Below are 25,545 nucleotides of genomic sequence, written 5' to 3' on the forward strand. Positions count from 1 at the left end.
ACCCTGGCATGCTGTCAATTAACTTCTGGGCCACATCCTGACTGATGGCAGCCCATTCTTGTATAATCAATGCTTGGAGTTTTGTTTGTCCACCCTCCTCCCCAGACCTTAATGGGATTAAGGTCTGGGGAGTTTCCTGGCCATGGACCCAAAATATTGATGTTTTGTTCCCCGAGCCACTTAGTTATCACTTTTGCCTTATGGCAAGGTGCTCCATCATGCTGGAAAAGGCATTGTTCGTCACCAAACTGGGAGAAGTTGCTCTCGGAGGATGTGTTTGTACCATTCTTTATTCATGGCTGTGTTCTTAAGCAAAATTGTGAGTGAGCTCACTCCCTTGGCTGAGAAGCAACCCCACACATGAATGGTCTCAGGATGCTTTACTGTTGGCACGACACAGGACTGATGGTAGCGCTCACCTTGTCTTCTCCGGACAAGCTTTTTTCCGGATGCCCCAATCGGAAAGGGGATTCATCAGAGAAAAGGCCTTTACCCCAGTCCTCAGCAGTCCAATCCCTGTACCTTTTGCAGAATATCAGTCTGTCCCTGATGTTTTTCCTGGAGAGAAGTGGCTTCTTTGCTGCCCTTCTTGACACCAGGCCATCCTCCAAAAAGTCTTCGTCTCACTGTGTGTGCAGATGCACTCACACCTGCCTGATGCCATTCCTGAGCAAGCTCTGTACTGGTGGTGCCCCGATCCCGCAGCTGAATCAACTTTAGGAGATGGTCCTGGCGCTTGCTGGACTTTCTTGGGCACCACCAAAGTGTGATTTTGAATAATTTGTTAGTCACCTTTGAGATGTTTCATCTTGTTACAAATTCAAACACACACAGGAAAAAAATATATACAAAAGGTCCTTTATTTTTCTAACACACATTGAATAACTTAAAATAAATTCCAAATGATCAAGTATAAAAATACAAATCTACAAAAATAAATAACCTGATTGTTCAGCACAATGATGGGTTCCTCCTAAAGGGTGTGTGAGTTGGCTCTCAATTGCTTACAAATCCACCCTCTCCTCCCCTTTATCAGCACTGAACAAAAAAAAAAAATGCTTAAATAGTGGAAGCTCATCATTAGGCTGGCTTTCGCCTGGTCAATTCTTTCAGATCAGACAAGGTGAGGACAGATTTGTAAGTAATTAGAATGAGCCCATGTCCCATGTTTCAGGTCCTCCAGCTGAAGCCCGGTCCGGAGCAGGGATAACCACTCCCTGTCTCTGAAGTTCTCTCAAGACGTCCAGGATAGAGTCCAGTTCCAGACGGAAGACCTCCAGCTCCCGGGTCTTCTCCTGAGCCAGCCTCCTCCAACGCTCCACCTCAGACTGCTGCTCAGCCTCCACCACCAGCCGAGTTTGACCTATCACCTGCAGGATGGCACCGTGGGCATGTGTTAATGTTCAGTGTTTGGTCATTGTGTGTTATTCAGTGTTCTTTCTGTGGGTGGATTTACCTGCAGCTGCTCTTTCTTCGTGTGTGTGTGTGTGTGTGTGTTCACCTGCTGGAGCTCTTTCTCCCTCTGAGTGTGTCGTAGCTCCATGCTGTGGATCTTTCTCTCCAGGCTAGTGAAGTGTCGGAGCTCTGGGCTGTGGCACTCCTTGGCCTGCTTCAGCTCCTCCAACAGCCTTGTCAGCTAAAGAGATGAAACAAGCATTAATGTTGTGCTTTTCCCGGGAAACAGTCACCTTGTGTTGTTTCCTTGCTATGACACTTCAAGTACTGTGATAATGAGTATTGTGACAACACTAGTGTGTTGATGACGTTGAGGACGATAAATGTGATCTGAATCCCAAGTACCTGGTTCTGTAGGGTGTCCTCCCTCAGCTTGGACACAGCCAGAGCATCTTTGGTCCCCTGCAGTTCCTTCACCTGGTCTCGCAAATGCTGCACCATGATCTGAAGGTTCATAAAAACAAACCCATTTATCCAGTTGATACGTTATACCTGGAACACTAATAACTCAATACCAATAACTTTCAGTTGACATGTGATTGGTCCATTGTGAGCCTTTACCTCCTGCGCAGTCACCTGATTGGTCAGTTCGGCCACTTTAGAGGAGGAGTGGGCAAGGGCGTGGCCGGTAAGCAGGCGCTCCAGCTCCCTCTGATGGTCAGCCCTGAGAGAGGACACCTGCTCTGCTGAATGCTGCTGTACCCTGCAGGACAGGTAGATACACCACCATAAATCATATAGCATCCTCTAACCCAGCGCTCCAGAGGGGTAGCTACGATGTTAGCTAGATTTACTCAATGTTTTCTAAAGCTAGCCAATCTTCAGTTAGTTTCACATTCCAGCTCAGGCTTCATCCGTATGACGGATATTGCTCGTCCGCCTGCCACCAACTCTAGCAGGCTTGTAACTGTGTGCATGTTGCACGTGGCTAGCCAAACGCTGAACTCTTCATTGAGACAATGCTGAAATATCAATCCATGGGCGAGTCAGTGCCACATTTTTCATTTACGCCGAGATCAAAATGAAACAAAATTAATCAGGATATGGTGTAAAACAGGCTTTTAGAATGGTGCTACTAATTACCACAAACATGCAGTCAGACCAAACCACAAACAGGTACCCAAAACAACCACAAACAGGTACCCAAAACAACCACAAACAGGTACCCAAAACAACCACAAACAGGTACCCAAAACAACCACAAACAGGTACCCAAAACAACCACAAACAGGTACCCAAAACAACAAAAACCACCCAAATGATCAGTTCAGGTTCACGTTTCGATGTCAATAATGGCTTGGTCGACTGTGTATTTTAGTGACGCTGATTATCATTCATATGGTGAGGTCATGAAACAGTCAGGCCAAGCTGCTACTAAACCTCTGCTGCCTTCCCCATTTAACACAACGGGTTTTGTATTTTCACTACGACCTACAAACACGCACACACTTTCCCGTTGAACTCATCTTTTTTTTATCAAATCCACAGGACATCAAACAATAGAGGTAAGACCGGTATAGATTGAGACATGACATGTAGTATTTTCATGTCTTAGTAAAGGCTTTTCATATTCAAATTCGAAAATCCTGTTCAGATTTCTCACAAAATCAAGCTTCTCTCTAAAATGTCAACAGAGCACAGTGTATACCAAGCTTTTCATTTTAAAATCATTTTACATTTAATTCAGCTTGTGTAATGCTAATTTTGCGGCCCGCGGAAGCAATTATCCTCCTTTATTGAGATTACCTGTGATTAGTATGTAAATCGGTTTGTCCTGTCTGTTGACGCATACAGATGTTGGTACAAGGTGCTGCCAACACCAGATGGCCAGGGACGCTGTCTGCGTTCCGAATGGCAACCTATTCCCTTTAATGTGCGCTGCTTTTGACCAGAGCGGTTTTAGGTACTTTTGGGGTGATTAGAAGTGCCGTCTTTATTTGATTACTTATCATTAATGCTGTCTTTGGTGTGCTTATCAATGCATGAGCACCTTTCCCCCCCACTCCTATTGATAAAATCATTGTATTTACCAACATTTTACTGTGCATGAAGTTTCAAATGCATTCTGTCATTACTAAATGTGTAATGTGAAGCATTTTAAAACACAAAAAAACATTGATTAAATATTTTATTAATCAGTCGTCTTCCTCAAACGTAGGGGATGACGTAATGTTTGCGAGAGGTTGGGAATCTGAATGAATTGATCCTCAACTCATGGCTCAGACATTTAATTCAGGATAAATGGAGTCAGCCATGAGTTAGCATGCGTTGGAGCAGGTTAGTTAGAAATGTACCTGGCTAAAAGGGGAGCCACTTTCATAGTACAGGTTATCCTGAGTCACCTCACTAACTCCTCAAACCAAGTATGTAGTATAGGGCTCTGGACCCTGCAGGATCGGTAGAAACATGTTACACCATCACATATCATCTAACCCTAATCCTCTGGTGGTCAGCACACCAGTGGCCTTATTTACAACATTACCTACGTACAAAATAAACCACAAAACATGCATTCCGACAAAAGTTGTCATTTACAAAATAAAAGTTGACGTGAGAACGTGCTTACCTACTCGTAAACTTCAGACCATGCGTACACACAATTTCTAGTGGTTGAAGTAATGCATTGCAAGGAGGCAAGTAGTATTTTATGCAAATAAGGGATGACACTCTTATTCATGAAAAAAAAAAACAGCAAAGTATAATAAGATGCAAAAACATTTGATCACATTTGCCATTTCTATTAGAAACCGCTTTGGGCTAATTCCAACAGTTCCAAATGAACTGGAACAATAAGGGTGTTATTGTCACCATAATAGGTGAATGATTGGCAGTTTCCAGGCGGAGTTTTAATGCTTGTTCACGACGCGTTCAGTTTTAGGATTGGTCTGATTTCTATTGGGAAGCATGTGTGTATGTATGGTGTATGCCAAGATCATGAATCTCAATATTTGTATATGTACGCATTCTTTTCAGAAATGGCTTACGCAAATATTTAGTGCGAAATTAACGCAATGTTTATACATGAGGCCCCTGGACCCCGGTGGTCGTAAACATGTCGCATATTACAACCAGTGGAGGCTGGTGTGACTTTAAAAATCGGAGGACTATTTCAATGTAATGGCTGGATGAATGGGATGGCATCAAAAGCATGTATCAAATGCGTGCCTAGGATGTAGGGATTTTGGGTCTATTTGGGATTGAGAATAATGTTGACATCTCTCTGAGTGCATGAGTGTGTTGCAATTATATATTTAGGGTTCAGTTATAAATTACCACGAGCCTCGGATCAGAGAGCCATTTTTGGGAGTTTATTTTTGGTGGTCTCGGACAATTGCATTAGTGTGGGCTGCAGTTTGCAGCAGGGCTGCCAGAGAAAAACAGCTAATTAGGTGCAGGGCTTGACATGAACTTTTTTAGCCATTTGTCCTTTGGACAAGTGGGACAGATTTTTTTACTTGTCTCCCCAATTTTCTTCCTTAACACCCTTTGACTTAACATAAAATGCATTACTATCTTTTTTTACCATAGAGTATCAGACAGAAATGTAAGCTACACTTATTCTTTGCATCTTAAAGCCTGTCTCAAAATACAACACTGCCCCTTTAAATGCTCTCCTGGAGGATGATTGGCCACTCTTGGTAGTTTATAAAATATCACAACATTACAATTACAACCAAATTCTTTCTATGCCTTTATAAAATAATTCCCTCCAGGGCTTGAAATTAAGGGCATCCCATCCTCCCTAAAAAAATGTCTTCAAAACAGACTCTGGGTCAATAAAAAAATGTTTTCAAAACAGACTCTGGGACGATAGATACAAAATAAATACAACCGCTGCACATACAATTTAAAAAGCAATAAGGCTGATGAAACAGATCAGACCGTTTAGCTTAAAATGTTTTATTTCTTCATATTACAAGCTCAACGAGCACAGGAATATTCCAGTATGCGCAGGAATATTCCAGTATGTCTGTATGGAGGAAACTGTTTGTACACAAAGCCTTATAGAAGCTCCATCAATGAACAACATTCTACCAATGAGTCAGGCACCTGTACAACCACTGAACTACTGGAGTCCTTTGTACTGAAAGTTTTTATTGTGGGTCTAAATAAAGCATTCAAAATGAGTATGTGTGTGTGTGCGTGTCTACATACCTGCGAAGCTCGGCCTGGGCCTGGGCGGCTGCAGCCTGCAGTACCACCCTCTCCTTGTCCCTCTGCAGCTCCAGCTGCTCCAAACGCAGCCTTAACCCCTCGCTCACCTGCAGCACCTCTGAGATGTGGCTCCCAGAGAACGCTGTGGGCTGGTAGTCCTTCTCATCCTGAGTGGGAGGGAACGTTGCGATCTCTCCCACCGTGCCTCCGCTCTCCCCTGGGGTAGCCACCACCATGGGTCCTTTGGATCCAGCCGCCTGCCGCCTGGCCTCCCCAGGCCCAACACGGCCCTCTGATCTGGAGCCAGGGCCACACAGCATGGTCTTCCTCTCCCTCTGGAGTCTCTCTACGGTGCGGCTCAGCTCCTGGACGCTGCGGGTCTTGGCTGACAGCTCCTGGTTGAGTCTCTCTATCCGGACCCCCAGGGCCGTCTCTGCTTGGCGCTGGTGACGAGACGGGCTGCGTTGGGGGGCTCTCTCTGGCTCGGTGGTAGACTGATGGATTGAATTTATTTAAATAAAATACACCTGCTCCAGGTAACATTACATACAGTCGTGGTCAAAAGTTTTGAGAATGACACAAATATAAATTTTCACAAAGTCTGCTGCCTCAGTTTGTATGATGGCAATTTGCATATACTCCAGAATGTTATGAAGAGTGATCAGATGAATTGCAATTAATTGCAAAGTCCCTCTTTGCCATACAAATTAACTGAATCTTCAAAAAACATTTCCACTGCATTTCAGCCCTGCCACAAAAGGACCAGCTGCCATCATGTCAGTGATTCTCTCGTTAACACAGGTGTGAGTGTTGATGAGGACAAGGTTGGAGATAATTCTGTCATGCTGATTTAGTTCGAATAACAGACTGGAAGCTTCAAAAGGAGGGTGGTGCTTGGAATCATTGTTCTTCCTCTGTCAACCATGGTTACCTGCTAGGAAACACGTGCCGTCATCATTGCTTTGCACAAAAAGGGCTTCACAGGCAAGGATATTGCTGCCAGTAACATTGCACCTAAATCAACCATTTATCGGATCATCAAGAAATTCAAGGAGAGCGGTTCAATTGTTGTGAAGAAGGCTTCAGAGCGCCCAAGAAAGTCCAGCAAGCGCCAGGACCATCTCCTAAAGTTGATTCAGCTGCGGGATCGGGGCACCACCAGTACAGAGCTTGCTCAGGAATGGCAGCAGGCAGGTGTGAGTGCATCTGCACACACAATGAGGCGAAGACTTTTGGAGGATGGCCTGGTGTCAAGAAGGGCAGCAAAGAAGCCACTTCTCTCCAGGAAAAACATCAAGGACAGACTGATATTCTGCAAAAGGTACAGGGATTTGATGCTGAGGACTGGGGTAAGGTCATTTTCTCTGATGAATCTCCTTTCCGATTGTTTGGGGCATCCGGAAAAAAGCTTGTCCTGAGAAGACAAGGTGAGCGCTACCATCAGTCCTGTGTCATGCCAACAGTAAAGCATCCTGAGACCATTCATGTGTGGGGTTGCTTCTCAGCCAAGGGAGTGGGGCTCACTCACAATTTTGCCTAAGAACACAGCCATGAGTAAAGAATGGTAACAACACATCCTCCGAGAGCAACTTCTCCCAACCATCCAGGAACAGTTTGGTGACGAACAATGCCTTTTCCAGCATGATGGAGCACCTTGCCATAAGGCAAAAGTGATAACTAAGTGGCTCGGGGAACAAAACATCGATATTTTGGGTCCATGGCCAGGAAACTCCCCAGACCTTAATCCCATTGAGAACTTGTGGTCAATCCTCAAGAGGCGGGTGGACAAACAAAACCCCACAAATTCTCCAAGCATTGACTATGCAAGAATGGGCTGCCATCAGTCAGGATGTGGCCCAGAAGTTAATTGACAGCATGCCAGGGCGGATTGCCAGGGCAGATTGCAGAGGTCTTGAAAAAGAATGGTCAACACTGCAAATATTGACACTTTGCATCAACTTCATGTAATTGTCAATAAAAGCCTTTGACACTTATGAAATGCTTATAATTATACTTCAGTATTCCATAGTAACATCTGACAAAAATATCTAAAGACACTGAAGCAGCAAACTTTGTGGAAATTAATATTTGTGTCATTCAAAACTTTTGGCCATGACTGTACATGTAAAACATTTATCCAGGATGAATTATTAAGACTTACTTCCTCTTAGGTGGGCTAAGTAGACAAGAGAGAGGCAGGCCTACCTGTGCCTGTTGTGTGAGCTGCTCCTGTAGGGAGTGGACCTCAGCCTGTAGGCTTCTCTCTCGACTCTGATGGTTCTCCTTCAGGAGCTCCAGTTCCTGCTGCAGGGAGCAGACCTGGGCCTGCCAGACCCCAGGAGACCCGGTCTGGACCGGGTGTTTCTGGCTTAACCGCTGCTCCAGATCACTGATCTGCTGCTCATACTGGAGCTACAGACACACAGTAAAATTAGTCTACTTTTATATTTAGGGGATTTATTTCCATTGATACAATTTATTGGTCTTAACACATTTCCTGAGAAAAAGCCTTTTCCCCCCAGGGCAGTGTTGGTCTAATGAAACATTACATTAAGACTAATGACATACATTTGGAAAGGATAACAAATATTGTACAGAGGAGGAATCACTGACATCCTCAACGTCTCCACCGTGAGCTTCAAACAGAACTGTCTATTCAAGTGTTGTGTTGCACAAGGCTGTTGGAACTTGCCCTCTGACCCCTCTCTAAAAAGACATGAAGAGAACAGGGTGAACAGCGAGGACCCCTCACCCTGTTCTTATCTTTCCTTTGTGTGAGAGAGGACATTGAGTGTTTTGTGTTGAGGATGAACATTTCAGGTAGTTCTAAGACCCAGTTTGAAGCTGTTGTGTTTACAGCAAGGCCATGTATGTCAGAGTAAGTCGCTGTAAGTATGTGTAGTGCTAATTGGTACAGGACTGTGAGGCCTAGTGACAGGGAATGGTAACATGAGTACAGCACTCAGTGCCACTCAGCTGAGAGTATGAACAGACCTTAATCCGCTGGTACTGCTGTTCCATGGCTCGGAGGCTGCGTTTGGCCTCGTCGTCACGGCTCTCTAGCTCCGCCTCCAGCCTCTGGATGCGCCGCTCCAATAGGGCCCTGGTCTGAGTGGGCGGGGAGCTCTTGCCCCCTCCATCCTCATCCACTGCAGGTGCGTTGGCTGCAGCGTAGATGAGCGCTGGGAGGGAGTTAGGGTTCCTCTGTCTGAGAATCTTCTCCATCTCCTTCACCTGGGAGAGAGGGGGAACAGAAATATGGCATGAGTCATGAGAGGTATGCCACTATCAGGGATACATGCACACACACAGTAAATATTTCTCAACTGACTCACCTGTCGTTCTAGGTCCTGTATCCTCTTAGCGTCTCCAGCTCTCTCTTTAGTCTTACTCTGATTGGCTCTCTTCCCCACCTCCATCTTCAGCTTTTCCACCTGATTGGAGGAACAAACGTTTCCTTCAAAATACTGACCTACAGGAAATGACAGTAATACAATACACACTCTCAAATAAGGTCGAGTTGGGTCCTACCTGCTCTGTGAGTTTGTGTGTGTCTGCGGTGGCAGCCCTCAGTCTGGCAGAGTCTCTGTCCAGCAGTTCCTGGTTCTCAGCATACCACTGGAGCCTCTTCTTCAGAACACACACCTCCTCCTTATGCCTGTCCTCTGCCACCTGCAGCTCAAAGCTCTTATCCCCTGGCAGAGACAAGGACAATAGACCACAGCATGTCACAGAGCTCCACTTGACTGTCAACCACAACAATGGGATGTTTTAACGGAGGTTTAAACCACACATCTGTAAAAGTCACTGGATTTGAAACAGGGAACATTGTCCTTTGGGAGTAGAAACAAGAGGTTTGATTCCACAGTCAAGCCTCCAGGTCTCTCACACACTAACCTGAGGTGTAGACGACCTGCGCTTTGGCCAGGTCTCTCACACACCAACCTGAGGTGTTGACGACCTGCGCTTTGGCCAGGTCTCTCACACACTAACCTGAGGTGTAGACGACCTGCGCTTTGGCCAGGTCTCTCACACACTAACCTGAGGTGTAGACGACCTGCGCTTTGGCCAGGTCTCTCACACACTAACCTGAGGTGTAGACGACCTGCACTTTGGCCAGGTCTCTCTCACACTAACCTGAGGTGTTGACGACCTGCGCTTTGGCCAGGTGTCTCTCACACTAACCTGAGGTGTTGACGACCTGCGCTTTGGCCAGGTCTCTCACACACTAACCTGAGGTGTAGACGACCTGCGCTTTGGCCAGGTCTCTCTCACACTAACCTGAGGTGTTGACGACCTGCGCTTTGGCCAGGTCTCTCTCACACTAACCTGAGGTGTAGACGACCTGCGCTTTGGCCAGGTCTCTCACACACTAACCTGAGGTGTAGACGACCTGCGCTTTGGCCAGGTCTCTCACACACTAACCTGAGGTGTAGACGACCTGCGCTTTGGCCAGGTCTCTCACACACTAACCTGAGGTGTAGACGACCTGCGCTTTGGCCAGGTCTCTCACACACTAACCTGAGGTGTTGACGACCTGCGCTTTGGCCAGGTCTCTCACACACTAACCTGAGGTGTAGACGACCTGCGCTTTGGCCAGGTCTCTCACACACTAACCTGAGGTGTAGACGACCTGCGCTTTGGCCAGGTCTCTCACACACTAACCTGAGGTGTTGACGACCTGCGCTTTGGCCAGGTCTCTCACACACTAACCTGAGGTGTAGACGACCTGCGCTTTGGCCAGGTCTCTCACACACTAACCTGAGGTGTAGACGACCTGCGCTTTGGCCAGGTCTCTCTCTTTCCTCATCATTTGAAGGTCCACCTCCAGGGCCTGTTTCTCCTGCTTCAGCCTGTGGGTCTCCTCCACCAGTCTCTCTTCAGTCCTCTGCACACACACACGGTCAAAGGTGAGACTGGTCCTTCCCCTTTAAGATGAGTTGATTGTTTCATCTCCAAAGTAACATCTAGGCCTTCCTTTTAGAGGTGATTGTGTGACGTGACTGAACACTCACCTGTGCTGCCTGCATCTGGTCCTGCAGCTGTGTGATGCGCTGAATATGGGCCACACAGACTACATTACCCACAGTCCTCGGCGAGTTGCTCATCCGCTCCCTGGGCATAAATAAGCGTCAGTGTTAACATTCAATGACGTGGATAGGTACGTGTCTGTGCATATGTATGTGTCAACTCACTTGGTAAGGGCCAGTTCGTTTAGCAGCCTCTGGTTCTCTGTGAACATGGCCTCTTCATTGAGTTTACCCTGAGCCTGAAGAGCCTTCATCTGCAGGTACAACTTCTCATTCTCCTGTTACACCCCCCCACACACACACACACACACAGCAAGCGACAGAGAGAATCACATTAAGTGTCTCAACTATAGACCCATCTGGGTAAATTAGTTTGATCAGAAATACCTGTTCTATGCATTTAACCTACATCAAATCAAACGACTAGAAGCTGTGAGATGAGGGAATACATTCAGCATGCCTAATGAAGAACTGCTACAGTTCCATCATGGTGGTGTGTGTGTGTGTACTGTAGCCACTGAGTTTAGGAGCTCGGCTGTAGGCACTGTGATTATGAGAGGTTATCAGACAGTGTTATTGTCACATCTCTAAGCTGGTCACAATCTGGAGGAAAAAAGGCTAACTGTGCTGCCTGCTACAAACCCACACCCCCTCCTGGAATTAAGTCCGTGAACTGAGGAATTCCATTACCCTGATCAGTGGCCTGTATATATAACCTCTGCAGTCACAGAGACTCTGGGTAATTGGGATGGATTCAAAGCCAATGAGTCACCGCCAGCCTGGCGCTGAACAAATGCAGTACAATTAAGTCTTGTTTCCTTAAAACGCAGACTGGAAGAGAAAAGACCAAGAGAGATGGCCAAACAATCACAGAGTAGACAGAGACAAACAGACGTGTGTACGGACCTGCTGGTATCCCTGGATGATGGTCTCCTGTTCCTTCACCTCTTTCTCTATCAGTCTGAGTTTGCCCTCAGTGAGGGGGTCCAAGGGCCCGTCCAGACCACGACCCAACCGGCCCTTCTTCCTGCTGTTGGCCTCCTCCGTACTGTGCAGCTGAAACACAGGGGACAAGACTCACAAGTACACATCACAAATAACACACGAGTGATGTCTGCATCTACTACAGTTTGAGCTAATTTAACTGGTCTTCAGTGAATGGCAGAGATATCTTAGATAACATGCTATTGTTTAATGGAATATTTTATTTTGCTCCTGTATCAGCTGGGTCCTTCACAACTGCTTTATTCAATAGCTTGAATAACAGTATTACAAAACTGAGACACACAAAGCAGCTAAATAAAATGAGCAGTGCTGGTGCCATAGCAACAGGAGTGCTGACGTAGGGGTTTTAAACTGTTCCGACAGTCAACGAGAACATGTTATTTCCTGTTACAATAGAAGGATGCAGGAAGTCGGTGGTCAAACAGATGGAACTATGCTCTTTAGAGACATGACGGTCCATGTGAATGTAAGTGTGTGTGTCCCTCTACCTTGCTCTGCCATGAGGTAGTTCTCCTGTCTCAGTGAGCTGAGCTCTGTGTCGTGCTGCAGCAGTAGCTCTTCCTCTCTGGTGTGGAGCTCTCTCTCCCTCTGGGCTAGCTGCAGTCTCAGCCTGGACACTAGGGGGCTCTCCTCCACCTCCACAGACCTGCCCTCCTCCCTGGGCTCACTCTGACAGAGGGGTAACCGCATGGTTAGAGTCTTTTATAATGGATAGTTGCTAGCACTTGAATGTATATTGAAGGCCATAATGTTGCGAAATTCAGCACCAAGAAGGCAACAATAATTGACTGCTATATTCATCCAGGTATGAACACACACTACATAAGATCCAAACTGAAATCAGTCAATCAGACTTATGATAGAGCAAGGAGCAATCAGCTGGGTTGGACAACTCAACAAAGTAGAAGTCACGCCCCTATCATATGACCAGGTGAGCGGAGAAAAACATCATACTCACCTGAAAAGAAATTGCAGCACACTGATGAACGAACTTGATGCGCCACAGACTGAAAAACAACTCCAGTATGTTGACTTACTTTCCTCTCTGATGGACGCTCAGTCTCCTGAGTCTGGCTGGCTTCCTGTTGACCTTTGGTTTCCCAGGAGACCGTGTGACTGGTATCCTGGCGACCTCTCGTCTCCATCTGATGTTGTTGCTGGAGGAAGGCAGCGAAGGACTGGACCCCTGCCACCAGCTCACTGCTCACCCTCAGACCACCACAGTCTGGATCAGGAGTACAACCACACAGCAACATTAGTCTGGATCAGGAGTACAACCACACAGCAACATTAGTCTGGATCAGGAGTACAACCACACAGCAACATTAGTCTGGATCAGGAGTACAACCACACAGCAACATTAGTCTGGATCAGGAGTACAACCACACAGCAACATTAGTCTGGATCAGGAGTACAACCACACAGCAACATTAGTCTGGATCAGGAGTACAACCACACAGCAACATGTGGGAAATGTTAGTGTTATGTATTATACTGTAGTAGTGTTGTGCTATACTACTTAGATATAGTTCTAACTCTGATACAACATATTTTTTAAGCACATTTACACTACACCTACTAGCTTTGGTTGTCAATGTGTGAGGAGTTCCTTTTCTCCTACCTTTATCTCTCTCTGAGAGGAGGGGGCTGAGGCTCTGGTATGTTGCCTGGCTGAGAGGCTTCCTCTGGGTTAGAGGAGAGGGGGGCTTGGCTGTAGCCCGAGGTCTGGTAGGACCGGATTTCCTAGTTCCAGAGGTCCTGGTGGCCCCGGCTGATGGTTTACTCTCCACTCTACCACTGCCAGGGGCAACATAAGGCTTCCTCAACGAGGATGTGAAGGGACCAGCTACCGTAGAACGTCCAGGAACCTATGAGAAATATGATATTGTCAATATACAAATCATGTCACCATCTACATTGTAGTAATTGTACATTGTAAATGATAATCACCTTTGATGCAAATCAAATGTTATTGGTCACATACACATATTCAGCAGATGTTATTGCGGGTGTAGAGAAATTATTGTGTTCCTAACAGTGCAGTAGTCACTAACAATTCACAAATCTAAAAGTAAAAGAATGGAATTAAGAAATATATAAGTATTAGGATGAGCAATGTCGGAGCAATGGCTATGTAATGTGGAAACAGTTCAGGTAGGTGTGAACACCTGAATCAGTGTGGTTATGTATGGTAGGGTTAAGTGCTTATTAACAAGGGCTCCGTTCCCGTCCCTTACCTGCTGGCTTCTCTTGTTTCTGGGTTTAATGGAGGTCAGGTCAGGGGAGGAGCTGTCCTGATCCTGCCTCATCAGCCTCTGTACCTCCTCTCTGATGCTTCTGGGACGGGGGCCTGGGGAGGCCGGAGGACTGTCTGGCTCTGCTGAGCGTCTTGGGCTTGACTCACGGGATCTACGGCATAAGGACTGGCCAGTCTTCTCTGGGCTGAGCTGGGTCTCACTGTGAACACACAGCTCATGTTAACGTCTATCCACTCCATTCTGTACCTTCCAGAGAGTGTCGGTTGTCCTTCCCTACTACAGCCCTGTGACAGACAGCTGTAGACTCACCTAGCAGGCTGCAGAGTGAAGCCTCTGGTGTCGTCCATGCTGTCTGGTCGGATGGGACGCATCAGCTCCTCTGCAGTGGGCAGCTCTGAGAAAACACATCGAAGTTAATCAATCAATCATGAATCAATCAGACATTCAAGTCCATTTGTAACACCTCAACACAATCTTACAACTTCAAATGTACCATCTTGTCAGAATAAGGATGGACATGTGTGGATCTGCAGTTAGTTACGATTGGAAACACTATTCTATTTACTTGACAGGTTCACCACAGACATATCAGTGGTGGAGACTGACCAACCTGACTCTGTGGTGGAGACTGGTGCTAGTAGTGTTCCTCTGGAGAGCTCAGGTACAGAGGGAGAGACAGGAACAGGACTGCTCCTCCTCCTCTCCCTCCTGACTGGTGATGAAGGGTGGTGATGATGGTCTGAGTCCTCCAGAGAGCCACTGATCTGTCTGTAGGCATCCTGTAGAGCCTCCATCTCACTGGCCCCACTCTGGCCATACGACTGGGCTACACAGACCACACAGGAACACCACCAAGTTCACCATCATCCGTCACCACCAAACTGACACAGATGAAGCCTAATCCACATAAGTGTCTAGGGGTACATAGCTACATCCAGTAGGACCTGACTGAAAGTCTGTCTAGTCTCACCTGGTAGTGCCGTCTCTATGAACTCCTCTGCTCCCTGGTTCCTCCCTGGTTCCTCCCTGGTGTCACTGTCCTCTCCAGGGGACAGGAGTTCACCGGTCGAGTCCAGAGAATCATGGAGGGACACTTACACCAGGAAATGATGTGATCAGGACAAATAGAATATTGATTTTAGGGGTAGGTCAGTTACAATACTTTATGAATAGAGGACGGTGTCATAAAGGCAGGAAACGATTCATCAGGAATAAATCACATGCCTGTGAAACAGGGGTACTGTTAGAGGAACCAGAGACACTGTATACTGTGTACACAACACACACTAGTGTTGTCACGATACAAGGTTTAGTATCACAACGCTCGATACCATCACGATAGTCGATACCACAGCAAAAAAAGAAGTCGTATTAGCCAGTCACAGAAAACTAAACTGGGTAAGCAATAAGACGAAGCAATAAGAGTGTGTGCATGTATTGAGTTATTGAACTTGTTTTGGCTGATTTCATGGGACTACAGATGAAAAACAGTTTCCCTTCCATTTGGGATTTATTTTATTGTACTGATCAACAACATTTGCATTTCTTTTACAAAAGTGTGGGCTGTCTCTTTTAAGACCCATGACGTCATTCACACACACACACACTCAGTGCGAGGCTCTATGGAACGGCATTTGGGTCTTTGCGTGTCAAAATTTGACGTGTATCTTTTCTGACACGCAAAGACCCAGAAGGCTTTCCATAAGGCTCGAGAAAAAATGATCTTGACTGGGAGAGACGTGAGTTGGGGAAGACGACGTGAATGAATAAAGTTTTTGGGGAGAATCAGCTTTGAAGCAAGCAATATTTTCATATCACAAACAAGGTACCAGGGTAGTGAATTGATGTTAGCGTCAGCTGTAAGCTAGCAAGGAAAATTAGCCTACAAAGCTGAAAGCTACCGGTATCTTCTTGCATTGCAAAGTGTTCTAGCCTGTAATGGACATTGTTTTGTGAACAGTAATTAACAGTTTCAACATTGAAATTACTTAAGTGTTAACTTCTGTGCAGCATAAGTGCAGTGATTCCTCAGGACAGGCTAGCAATGAGTAAGAGGAGCAGGCACAGTGCTCTCGCGCTACAAGGGAACATCGGCTGTGCTGATAGAAACAGACTTTCCTCTTTCAATCAGTAGACGTCGTGAGACACATTTGACAGAAGTACCGAAAGTAACAAGAATTCTAGTATCGAAAAAGTACCGAAGTTTCGTATATCGTGCAGCACTAACACACACACTAAAGACTTGCTTCCCAATCGCCCTTGCCCCAAAACACATGTAAATACTGGACTATATTGTGCATTCCTGTATTATACTTATGCTATAATGTTAATTCTGTTCTACAGAGCCATTTACTTTAGGTTAGTATTTTTCTATTTTATTATTGTTGCTGCATTGTTGAGAAGATAACTGCAAGTAAACATTTTGTTGGACGGTGTAAACCATGTGTATGCAGTACATAGGGCTAATAAAACATGAGAAACATACTCGTGCTGAATTAAAAACCCACTCTGACCCAGAAAAGAAAAATGGATGTTGGTTTATAATACCTTTGGTGAGCATGGCAGGCCTTTTAGGCTTCTGAAAGAAAGAGAGAGAACAAAACGAGATGAGCAAAACAAAAGAGCCATGCAGTCAGTCGCCCACCACATACTCAGCCAATCACAAACAAGAGACTTGGCACACCCACCATTAAAGACCCCTTCTTCTCACTCTACCTCTTGAGAGAGAGCTGGGATAACTGCTGAATGCCTTATTACCTTTATAAATGGTGGCTTTTTTTAACCCAAAGTGATTAGCATGAGAGCAGCACAAACGACTCCTGCTTACAACTCATCATGGGGCAATTCTACATGATGCAATTACAACCAACGTTCGGGTTTAAACCTCTGGTTCAAATCACTCCCTTACAAAGTGTTATTAGAACTAAATGACAACATTTTCAAATCAGACTCGCATAAAACCTAGTCTCACCCAATTTCTCACCTCCTCAATGACCTCATCTTCGAAGTCCTCATCCTCGCTGTAGTGGGGGGAGGCTGCAGCAGGCAGACAGAATGACAGATTCACTCATGAGCTACAATCACGCAGATGAGGTATGTGCAAATACTTGTCTGACAGAGTGCCACTGTAAATGACAACAGACCTGGGTTCAAATAGGATTTGTTTCCTTTCAAATACCTTAACGGCAATTGATTGAGCTTGCCTGTTGCAATTGAACCAACGGAATCGTCCCAAAAGCGCAAACCCCCCTCAACTTCAAAGTATTTGAAAGAAAACAAAACCTATTGAACCACGCAGGGTCTGGAGTAGTGTGAGCATAGAGATCCTATTAAATGATTATTATAATTCCTAATTCTATGAGTGCATCATCTGTCCTACCTGGGGAGAGTCGGTCAGACTCCATAGCTCTCTCCTCCTCTCTCTGATCGACCGCCGCCACAGCCGCCTCTGCCTTCCTGGAGAAACAGCAGAACAAGTGTCATTCACAGATCACACGCTGGGAGTGACAGTAATGACCTTACCCAGCCACTGCCTGCAACACTGAGGGTCTCCTTGGGACAACCCCAGCAGTGGCTTCAAAAGGCAGCAACAGCTAGGCCTGGGGCGACTTGGAGTGTCATGCTCCGGAGTGAAGATGCCTCTAGTTACAGATCTAGGATCAGCTTGTATTCACAAAGTCCTAACCTTAACCACTCGAAAGTGGAAACGCAAAACCGACCTGAGACCATTGTGTAGAGACAACACCCCCCTTAGCTCCGTGGAGTGTGGTAGATACCTGAGGGTGGTAGCGGTGGTGGAGGCGCTGGTGGAATCCAGATCTTTGTTGAGTCTGGAGTAGTCTATTGTGGAGGACGCACCTCCCTCCAGGTGGGCAAAGAAGCGGGCCTTCTCCTCTTCCTCCTCCAGGCTGTCCATGCCCAGACCAAGACCCACTGCAGCATTCTGACCTGGTCCGGATGCCATCACAGAGTCTGGGTAGACACAATCACAGACAGACATGTTTCAACCATTGCTACTTTCAAAGAGTTTAAAGTAAAATAGTTTAAAGCTGGCACGTACAGCTGCTTTCATGTCACTACCCTGATGTCAGGTTAGCAATGGATTGAGCTAGATCTGGTGACATCATAGAGAGAGTATCTATCCATCCCTCCTGAGCAGACTCACCCTCAGGCTCCAGACTGTCTCTGCTGAAGATGACAGGCTCTGCCCCCTCCTCCTCCAAACCCCTCTCTACTCCCTGATGCTGCAGCTCCTCTTCCTCCTCCTGGATGGGCTGGGATCTTCTCAGAGACTTACAGAACGTCTTCTCAGATCTCAGCAATCCTGGAAAACAACAAAAATAATGGACTGTTCAATTCAGGTAATTACAGGAAACAGAAATTGCTCTTGCTTTAGGCTACTTCCTGAACTGAAAGAGGACCTGTGGTTGTTGTATTGGCCTTACTGTGGTCAGACAGCTCAGCACAGGACTTGAAGAGCTAAAAAAAAGGAGTCTGTCCATACAGACACCAAGCTGACAATATTCCAGACTGTGTTTGAAATTCCACTATGGTAATGTAGCTCATTAGCTGTGTTTTATCATTTGCAGGAGATTGACATCCTGGGGTATACAGGCCTGCAGAGCCCCTCAAAGGCCATGCGGTCCATTTAAGAGGGGAACAGCACACACAGAAGAGAGAAGACAGAGCAGTAGAGCTAACTTTGATCTCAGCTCCACTACCACTTGCTGCCAGTCTACTGGAGGGAGGGTACTGTAGAAAAGCTCCATATCCTCATAAATATTCAAATGGTTTTGCAATACAAATAGCTGTCAAGATAAAAAGATTTTCCTAAGTTATTCTCACCATGTCAAAACATGTCTTAACTTTTCCATTTCAGCACTGAGTGAACATCGTGACATTTACAGAATGAAAAACAAGCACTGGTTATAGTAAAAAAAAAAAAAAGCCCTAATCTCAGGCTCTCCAGAGTTAGACTAGTAAAAGCAGTTGGGAGTAATTTTACTCGTGAAAAAAATTTGCCCAAATGAAGCGCTGAAACTAACGGTAAAATAGTTTGCTTGAAGCATAGCGCTCCTCGACACACTGAATTGTCTGGCGTTGATAGAACATGACCGGATTTAGCACCAGTAACCATAACACCTACCCTTGAGGTTCAGAAAGTTCTTTATTTTTTCCAAAGCTATGCTTTTAATTTGTTAATTTACAGCGCTCCATTAGCAGAGGAAAACAAAATAAATATCAAAAGTTACAAGGAGACAGAGAGTAAACAGTATGTTTTACAAAAATTATGGTTTCAGTCATAAAAACCTTGAATTCCACCTTTGTAATGTGGATACAGGTCTGGGAAGTATGGCAACACGAGACTAGTCACACTGATGTTGAATATTCACCTCCACTTTCTAGTCTACCAGGGCAGCAGGTTTGGATCTGTCTCTAGCTACTATCATTATACTATACTAGTCTAACTACTAGTCTACCAGGGTTTTGGGGGATTTGTCTCTTGTCTAGCTACTACGACTTTACCATCTTCAAGACCCTGTGAGTCACTATCACTGCTGTGACTGTCCACTGGTGTGTCGCGGAGAGAGGTACTCCCCTCAGGACTAATCCCTCCTGATGCATTATGGGAGCTCTCATTCATGGGAGGGCTCCCCTGCCTGGCAGAGTGGGAGGAGTCGTGTTCTGGGCTGTTATTTTCCAGTCCCGCAGCAATGTGAGAAGCAGCATCCTGATTGGCTCCATGGACCTTGTCCAGCTGACTGAGCTTATCCAGAGCTTTGCTGCGAGGTTTGGGGGTGGGCCTTGTGGGGGCTTCCACTGTGACAGCTAACCAATGGAAGATAAGAGGGTAGATAAAGATGAGAAAGGAATCATGTTCTGTACACACAAATAAAAGGATCTCAGGGAAAGGGACACCTTCAAAGAGTAGGTGGGCAAAAGGAGAGAACTACTAAATGTGAGCTAGAAATATTTAAGGGTTAGCTTGGAGGAAGGGAAGATCTAAGGCAAAAAAACAACAAATATAGCAAAGGAGAGGGCAGAGGGCAGGACTAAAGCTAATGAGAGAAAGTGAAGGTTGGCAGCATGTCACTGCACTAACACCAATGATGGGGAGACAATGTGCCATTGGGTGGCCCTAAGAAACTAGGGGGTTACAGGAGTGATTCCTATACCCTGAGGGGGGCTTTTCATTGGGCTGCTCTCACTCTCATCCTCCTGAGTTTTCACCACAGCCTGCTGCTGGGGCCTTTTGGGTTTAGTGAACCTGCGTTTGGCAGCCTCTGCTGGGGACAGGTGAAAAGAAAGACGAGATGGAAGAGAAAGGAGAGAAGAAGGTGGGGGGCAGACAGCTATAGAAGAAGACTGATATACAAATGCGTCATGAAAAGTCGACTGACGTAAACCAACCAAAGATGAACTCATGAAAGGAGTCAAACCATAATTATCAGGAGAGTAGCAGCAGGGAACAGGTTATGATGCTGAAATTAAATGCAACAGATGTTCCAGGAATTACAGAGCAGATGAAAAATCAGCACATAGTCACAGTGTCCCTCGAAAGATATTATAACCTTTCAGCATGTCATGAAACACGCAAGCACAAAGAAACATACACAGAATGAACCAATGACAAGCACACACAGAGAGAGAGAGAGAGAGAGAGAGAGAGAGAGAGAGAGAATCCTAACTGAACTGAAGCACATCAACCTACACATCCCTGGCTTTGCTTACCTCTGCCAGGTGTCTCTTCGCTGTCCTCCTCCTGCCACCACGGCACAGGGGCAGCTGATGTCTTCTTTGGGGGTGGTTTCTGAGAGGCTCTGCCCAGGCTGTCCAGAACACTGGAGCGCATAGCACTGCCACCCAAATCCACTGAGTCATCTGAGACAGACTGAATACAAGTCAATGGGGACTAGGTTAAAGTAGCCATCTAGCTAGTTGGTTAAGTGAATACATAGTAGTATGGACACATATGAAAAGGCTGGTTATCAGTATCTTTGGTGTGGATATAAAGAAGGGCCGTCATTAGTGAGTAACTTTAGCTATGAACACCCAGAATTGCAGACATAGTGCTGCTATCGTGTCTGCAGTAACGTTAAACTCACCTCTTTCAAAAACTGCTCGAACTGTTCATCAAGCTCATCTTTCGTCAGTCGATGTGCCATGATTCCAGTCAAAGATGATAGATAACTAGCTAGCTACCTGTATCTTGCCGGGGAAAAAATGGGAGGATAACAGTGGCAGGATAACAATAGTGAGACGTTTGCGATCCAACAAGACTCAAACGCCTCTTTAACTTTCTAACAGGCTAGTTACCTAGGCAACCAACGTGGATGTAGCTTTTCACAATATTGTCGATCTTGCTTATTTAGTTAGTGTATTTCGCTAGGTAGCTAGCCTTGACGGTTGTAGCAGTTATACAAAATATTTGGTTGTAGCTAGCTAGCATGGTAACTCGCTAGCTAAGCTGATTAGCTAACTGGCTTTAGTTAGCGTTAGCCACCTAGCTAGCTAGCTGGCTTTAGTTAAGTAAGCGTCAGCCACCTAGCTATAGCTGGCAAAAGTGTCTTCTAGCTAGCTATCTTATTTGCACTCCACCAAAACATTCAATCAGTGGGATGCATGCATAACTAGCGACAAATGCATGGCTGTTGGTTTGCAAACTGTTATATTTGCAAACGTTAGCTACAGTAGCAGCTAACAAGTGTTTTGTGTTCATTGCTCCATAAAGTTCCCGCGACAACAACCGGGTGAGACCTCTAAGCCCATTGGTTGGCTATTCAGAGACGCATTTACGGAATGACCAATCACCATTATCCTTCTGCTTCTGATTGTTCGTATATATATTTTCCTTTTAAAATCCGTCCATTCATAATTAATTCACGCATCAGAAAAGTTATTATTATTTAGCCCGGGAATGGTGTCTCATATTTCCTGTCTGTGTCAATCTGAGTGTTTTCCTTCTGAAGGATAGATGAGCAACACATTCACACGCAGACATTGAAGTTTCAACCAATAGAAATTTTGCACAACGTAGCAACGCCCACTTCCGCTCAACATTCTACCCGATACATAGGTTCCTGTCAGCCTGATTCTTGCCGTACAGTACTAGCCTCGTTTTTATCGTTACCTCAGTATATAAATATAATAATATTTCTGTAGCGTTTATCATACTTGTTGAAAATTCTGTTTAATCTTTCAGTTAGTGATTTTTGAAATTCGATTGTGTTTTGTCTTTGTCTCTTTAGCCTGCAAACGTTAGCTATCAGTACCTAGCTAACGTTAGTGCTAACGACGTTAACGTTATTAGTTGATGCGGCATCTTTATTGAAAGTTAGGAAATTAAGATTTCATTGAACCTTCTAGTGGGCTTTGACGTCTGAAGAAGGGAGCAGTACCTTTGCTATTCCAGTGGAATATTACCATGTCCAAGAGATCCTCATGTCACTGATGGGAAGCATCAACTGCATCTGGGCTGTATCTTGCCTTACAAAACTACCAATTTGGGCCTCTTTGTGAAGGCATGGGCCAAGGAGCAATGAGCTACTACTGCAATGCATCTGCCCTTTTTTTTGTTGCTTTGACCGTCCACATTGTCTAACACCCTGTAGTCAATTTATTGATAAAACACCTCTGCTTATCCTCCAAAAAAATAGTTTTTATTTACAGTCACAATAGAACAGAAAAATGTAACTGAATATTTTAAATTATGAATTAATTGCAAAGACAGATATTGGTTTGTTTCTCTTAAATTAATTGAAAGATAAAGGAGCCTGTCCCTTGTTATTCAGTCTTTCCTGCCTAAGAACTTTCTTTTGCATGTACACATAAGTAGTACCAGTCACCCTAATCATTTTTAACATTTTATTTCACCTTTATTTAACCAGGTAGGCTAGTTGAGAACAAGTTCTCATTTGCAACTGCGACCTGGCCAAGATAAAGCATAGCAATTTGACACATACAACAACACAGAGTTACACATGGAATAAACAAAACATACAGTCAATAATACAGTAGAACAGAAGAAAACAAAAAGTGTATATACAGTGAGTGCAGATGAGGTAAGTTAAGGCAATAAATAGGCATGGTGGCGAAGTAATTACAATATAGCAATTAAACACTGGAATGGTAGATGTGCAGAAGATGAATGTGCAAGTAGAGATAAATAAATACAGTATGGGGAGGAGGTAGGTAGATAGATGGGCTGTTTACGGATGGGCTATGTACAGGTGCAGTGATCTGTGAGCTGCTCTGACAGCTGGTGCTTAATGCTAGTGAGGGAGATATGAGTCTCCAGCTTCAGAGATCTTTGCAGTTCGTTCCAGTCATTGGCAGCAGAGAACTGGAAGGAAAGACAACCAAAGGAGGAATTGGCTTTGGGGGTGACCAGTGAGATATACCTGTGGAGCGCGTGCTATGAGTGGGTGCTGCTATGGTGACCAGTGAGCTGAGATAAGGCGGGGCTTTACCTAGCAGAGACTTGTAGATAACCTGTAGCCAGTGGGTTTGGCGACGAGTATGAAGCGAGGGCCAACCAACGAGAGCGTACAGGTCGCAATGGTGGGTAGTGTATGGGGCTTTGGTGACAAAACGGATGGCACTGTGATAGACTGCATCAAGTTTGTTGAGTAGAGTGTTGGAGGCTATTTTATAGATGACATCACCGAAGTCGAGGATCGGTAGGATGGTCAGTTTTACGAGGGTATGTTTAGCAGCATGAGTGAAGGATGCTTTGTTGCGATATAGGAAGCCGATTCTAGATTTAATTTTGGATTGGAGATGCTTAATGTGAGTCTGGAAGGAGAGTTTACAGTCTAACCAGACACCCAGGTATTTGTAGTTGTCCACGTATTCTAAGTCAGAGCCGTCCAGAGTAGTGATGCTGGACCGGCGAGCAGGTGCGGGCAGTGATTGATTGAATAGCATGCATTTAGTTTTACTTGCGTTTAAGAGCAGTTGGAGGCCACGGAAGGAGAGTTGTATGGCATTGAAGCTCGTCTGGAGGTTAGTTAACACAATGTCCAAAGAACGGCCAGAAGTATACAGAATGGTGTCGTCTACGTAGAGGGGGATCAGAGCATCACCAGCAGCAAGAGCAACATCATTGATGTATACAGAGAAGAGAGTCGGCCCGAGAATTGAACCCTGTGGCACACCCATAGAGACTGCCAGAGGTCCGAACAACAGGCCCTTCGATTTGACACACTGAACTCTATCAGAGAAGTAGTTGGTAAACGAGGTGAGGCAATCATTTGAGAAACCAAGGCTGTCGAGTCTGCCAATAAGAATGTGGTGATTGACAGAGTCGAAAGCCTTGGCCAGGTCGATGAAAACGGCTGCACAGTAATGTCTCTTGGCGTTCAAAGACCTTAGAAAGACAGGGTAGGATAGATATAGGTCTGTAGCAGTATGGGTCTAGAGTGTCACCCCCTTTGAAGAGGGGGATGACCGCGGCAGCTTTCCAATCTTTGGGAATCTCAGACGATACGAAAGAGAGGTTGAACAGGCTAGTAATATTTCGGTAGATAACTTTAGAAAGAGAGGGTCCAGATTGTCTAGCCCCGCTGATTTGTAGGGGTCCAGATTTTGCAGCTCTTTCAGAACATCAGCTATCTGGATTTGGGTGAAGCAGAAATGGTGGAGGCATTGGCGGGTTGCTGTGGAGGGTGCCAGGCAGTTGACCGGGGTAGGGGTAGCCAGGTGGAAAGCATGGCCAGCCGTAGAGAAATGCTTATTGAAATTCTCAATTATCGTGGATTTATCGGTGGTAACAGTGTTTCCTAGCCTCAGAGCACTGGGCAGCTGGGAGGAGGTGCTCTTATTCTCCATGGACATTACAGTGTCCCAGAACTTTTTTGAGTTTGTACTACAGGATGCAAATTTCTGTTTGAAAAAGCTAGCCTTTGTATATTTGTTCCTAACTTCCCTGAAAAGTTGCATTTCACGGGGGCTATTCGATGCTAATGCAGAACACCACAGGATGTTTTTGTGCTGGTCAAGGGCAGACAGGTCTGGAGTGAACCAAGGACTATATCTATTCCTAGTTCTAAATTTTTTGAGTGGGGCATGCTTATTTAAGATGGTGAGGAAGGCACTTCTAAAGAATAGCCAGGCATCATCTACTGTCGGAATGAGGTCAATGTCATTCCAAGATACCCCGGCCAGGTCTATTAGAAAGGCCTGCTCGCAGAAGTGTTTTAGGGAGCGTTTGACAGTGATGAGGGGTGGTCGTTTGGTCGCAGACTCATTACAGATGCAGGCAATGAGGCAGTGATCGCTGAGATCTTGATTGAAAACAGCAGAGGTGTATTTGGAGGGCGAGTTAGTTAGGATGATATCTATGAGGGTGCCCGTGTTTACGGATTTGGGGTATCGAGGGCACAGCTGGGGGCAGAGGGAGGTCTATAGCAAGCGGCAACAGTGAGAGACTTGTTTCTGGAAAAGTGAATTTTTAGAAGTAGAAGATCGAATTGTTTGGGTACAGACTTGGATAGTAATACAGAACTCTGCAGGCTTTCTTTGCAGTAGATTGCAACACCGCCCCCTTTAGCAGTTCTATCTTGGCGGAAAATGTTATAGTTAGCGATGGAGATTTCAGGGTTTTTGCTGGTTTTCCTAAGCCAGGATTCAGACACGGCTAA

At 45.5% G+C, this 25,545-nt stretch overlaps 1 protein-coding gene across 1 annotated transcript; it reads right to left on the reverse strand.

Moving 5' to 3' along the window:
- Nucleotides 1-837: 837 nt before the first annotated feature.
- Nucleotides 838-21,860, reverse strand: LOC106579429 (centrosomal protein of 162 kDa). The gene is given in 29 exon segments (XM_045701542.1): nt 838-1,370; nt 1,502-1,636; nt 1,801-1,899; nt 2,017-2,158; nt 5,611-6,104; nt 7,816-8,022; nt 8,605-8,844; nt 8,946-9,044; nt 9,142-9,305; nt 10,372-10,498; nt 10,626-10,725; nt 10,806-10,918; nt 11,547-11,696; nt 12,134-12,142; nt 12,144-12,314; nt 12,683-12,870; nt 13,267-13,513; nt 13,883-14,102; nt 14,213-14,297; nt 14,514-14,729; nt 14,874-14,996; nt 16,451-16,481; nt 16,887-16,939; nt 17,283-17,359; nt 17,680-17,875; nt 18,069-18,227; nt 19,430-19,732; nt 20,636-20,795; nt 21,010-21,860. Coding segments are annotated over 29 exon segments (4,593 nt in total). The 5' UTR covers nt 21,070-21,860; the 3' UTR covers nt 838-1,145.
- Nucleotides 21,861-25,545: the final 3,685 nt, after the last annotated feature.

The sequence above is a fragment of the Salmo salar genome, chromosome ssa02, assembly GCF_905237065.1.
Source record: "Salmo salar chromosome ssa02, Ssal_v3.1, whole genome shotgun sequence".
In the NCBI taxonomy this organism is placed as follows: domain Eukaryota; kingdom Metazoa; phylum Chordata; class Actinopteri; order Salmoniformes; family Salmonidae; genus Salmo; species Salmo salar.